Source organism: Carica papaya, chromosome 4, assembly GCF_054855325.1.
Source record: "Carica papaya isolate Zhongbai chromosome 4, ASM5485532v1, whole genome shotgun sequence".
NCBI classification, from domain to species: domain Eukaryota; kingdom Viridiplantae; phylum Streptophyta; class Magnoliopsida; order Brassicales; family Caricaceae; genus Carica; species Carica papaya.
The window spans coordinates 5788855-5791947 of record NC_142312.1 but is presented as its reverse complement, the minus strand read 5'-3'; the positions used below and the strand labels follow the sequence as shown (position 1 = coordinate 5791947).

Below are 3093 nucleotides of genomic sequence, written 5' to 3'. Positions count from 1 at the left end.
AAAAAAGGTTTAAACTTGAGAAAACTAAATAAAGTTAAATTTAATGGTAAAAATGTAAAGTGATCGTATATTTTAATTATTTATTTAATATTGAAATGTACGGTCAGGATTACAGTAGCTTGCGTGAACTAAACACAGATTGCAAGTTACATTCATTGGTAAAGTTATTATATTATACATAATTTAATAAATTTAATGATTTGAATTGGAAGCAAAGCAAAGTGGGGCCCACCATAAAATTAAAATAACCCGTTTAGACAATCAACCCGCAATTTCTCGGGTTATTACCCCAATTAAAAAAATCCACCGACGGCCAATATCTTTTTTTTTTTAACCCTATATTTTTCGCCTTTTTTTTTTTTATAATTTTGTTTTAAACAATTTTCATTAAATTAATTTAAATTTTGTTTTCAAATTGAAAAGAAAATGGGAAAAGGCTGGTGTAGTGGCAGTTACGAGACTGGAAACCTACCAACGAACTTCATAACTTCCTCCCTAACCCCCCCTTTCTTCCCCAAATACCTCTTTCAAATCCATCCAGAACAGCACTACCCAGCTTTTTCCCTTTCGTTTATGTCAGACACCAGTCGACGACGTCGAACTCCAAGGAGTGGGATCGCTCAGAGGCACAGCATCAGGCCGCCACATCCCTCACCGTCGCCCAGACGGCTCTCTCCTCTACCTCCGCCTCGCCGATTATCCACCAAGCATCGATCCAAACCCATTGAGATCTTTAAGCGATGCTCATCTGAACCCAATATATTGGCGAGTAGTAGCAGGAGTAGCGATGATGATGATGATCAACAGGAACAAAAGATTCTTTTCGGGTCCGAGTCTGAGAGGATCTTGTATACTCAGACCTGTGCAGACATCTTCGGGTCTTCTTCTTCTTTGCCGGGATTATCTCTTCATTCTCTTTCTCTGCGTTCTGAGGTAATTACTTGTTTGGTCAAACTTCCATCTGCCGTTCATTTAATTCTATTTTATTGGATTTTTCACTGTCTTACCTCGGCTTCCTTTGTTCTACCCTAGCCGCTTTAAATTTCACTGAGCAATTTGATTAATTCTAAATTTGAAATCTCGAAATTGTTTGATCTGTTTCGTTTTTCTTAAATTCGTTAAAATAGATTTGATTAGCTTGTCTGGAGTGGGGGCAATTGCTTATAGTTTGTCGTATATGCTCGATACCATCACTGATATAATATGTATGCGATTTCTGAGTTCTTTCGATTAAAATAAAAATATTTATGCTTATTTAAAAAATACTTTTATTTGATTGTGTTTGAATTGAAGACAAAAATTAGTGTCGGAATTGAATTCAGCAAAGTTTGAATTACTTTTGTAGCCTTTTCGTTGCTGAGGTCTCGAATTTTGAATCTCAGATTTCGTCGCTAATGAACTGAAAAATCATGCTGACTTTTTGTTTGACCGTTGAAGATCATCCTCCATTTTATGCATACATGGCAAGCATTAATTTGGAAATTCAGGCTTCGTGTATATTGTGAGGCTTTCTACTAATAAGGACAATTATAGTGCGGAATTAGGAGAAAACAAATATGATTAGCATTTAACCAACTATCCGTATGTGTATTTCTACACTTAACTATAAAGTTGCGGATTTGAGTTGTATTATGAGTTTTAATATTATGATATTATTAATTATGTTATTATTAATGTGAATATATCACATATTTATTAAATGATTAGTACCTAATAAATAGGTAAGAGACTTTTGAGTTTACAGGGATACAATAAAGATGCGAAGGTTGTGATAAATGTGTCCGTTGAAGCAAGTACAGGGCCAATTAGGGCTATGGTTAAATTGGGATGTAGCGTTGAGGAGATCATCAAGCTTGTTGTTAAAAGGTATAGAGATGAAGGACGGACTCCCAAACTTGATAAAGATGAAGCATTTGAGTTGCATCCTTCTTATTTTAGCCTTCAAAGTAAGTGTAAAGTTTTGGGTTTTCTCACTCTTACCCTTAAATTGTGTGACTTGATGTGCTTATACTAGTAACATGCGTGTCTTTTGTCATAACTTTCCTTATAGTTCTATCAGGTGTTCGGATGTAAAAATTAGTGAGTTGTTGAAAAGAAATTCTGTTTTTGAGACTCATAAGGGACATGTGAAACTTTTTAGTACATAACTATGTAGGATGTTCCACAATGTCCCTATATATTAGCATACACATACAACGGTATATATTTTGATTTGTGGTGGTGCTTAGCTCTTCATGAATGTATGTATAGTAAGAAAGTTTTTATCAGTTACTCAATGACAAATTATGTATAACTCAAGGTTTGAATCAAGACCACTAGAACGATAAATGATTTGTTGAATTAAGAATGTTATTGATGAATTTGTGATGATGAATATACGTATAGGTTTGAATAAAAGTGAGAGGATAGGAGATGTGGGGAGCAGAAGTTTCTTCCTTCGGAGGAGTGGTAACAAAGGAGCATCAAATTCTTTAGTTTCAGAAACGTGTATTGGGGTGAGACCACATTCGGCTGCTCTGCCCATGAATCCACCACCATTCTTCTTATTCTCATCGTTTATTGTCCGCAAAGTGAGAAAAATAGTAAGAGTAACCCACAAAATTTGGAAAGTCTTGATCTGCGAAAAATAATTTTTGTTTTTATTTTATAAAGATAAAAGAGCATTGCAGTGTATTTACTTGTGTTGCTCTTAATAAATTTGATTTCGAATTCAGTATTTTTATTATATTAATCCGCAAGACTTTTACCCAATTACCCATTTTTCGTTATTTTGTAATTTAGAGATTTTTAATATTACTTATTTGAATTTATAATATTAGAGATGTTAGTTGATATTTTAAAGTATGATAAAAATCACTGTTTCATTATTTATGATTTAATTACGTTTTATTATAATATAATATGCTTAGACGTAAAATTATTATTTTATAAAACATATTAAAAATCCCAAGAAGTCAATAGCTCTTCAGACTCGTTATGGCTGTTTATTTTCTTTTTCTGAGTCGGGGCCATCTAATAAATTGAAAGCACTTAAAAAAATAATTCTACTCATTTATGTTACATCAGTTGTGGTGTATTTTAAAATATTAATTT

General features: G+C 33.2%; 1 protein-coding gene across 1 annotated transcript; it reads left to right on the top strand.

The window, feature by feature from the left end:
* Window positions 1-397: 397 nt before the first annotated feature.
* LOC110817544 (PPR containing protein) lies at window positions 398-2751 on the top strand. The gene is made up of 3 exons (XM_022046138.2): window positions 398-933; window positions 1745-1946; window positions 2386-2751. Exons 1-3 carry the CDS (start codon window positions 427-429, stop codon window positions 2628-2630), a joined length of 954 nt encoding a protein of 317 aa, XP_021901830.2. The 5' UTR covers window positions 398-426; the 3' UTR covers window positions 2631-2751.
* Window positions 2752-3093: the final 342 nt, after the last annotated feature.

What these genes read in the sequence shown, in the direction of transcription:
- LOC110817544 (XM_022046138.2), top strand. Translation starts at nt 427, where the DNA reads ATGGGAAAAGGCTGGTGTAGTGGCAGTTACGAGACTGGAAACCTACCA. An exon ending in CTCTTTCTCTGCGTTCTGAG is followed by an intron (nt 934 to 1,744) that starts GTAATTACTTGT and finishes TTGAGTTTACAG; the next exon opens with GGATACAATAAAGATGCGAA. An exon ending in TTCTTATTTTAGCCTTCAAA is followed by an intron (nt 1,947 to 2,385) that starts GTAAGTGTAAAG and finishes ATATACGTATAG; the next exon opens with GTTTGAATAAAAGTGAGAGG.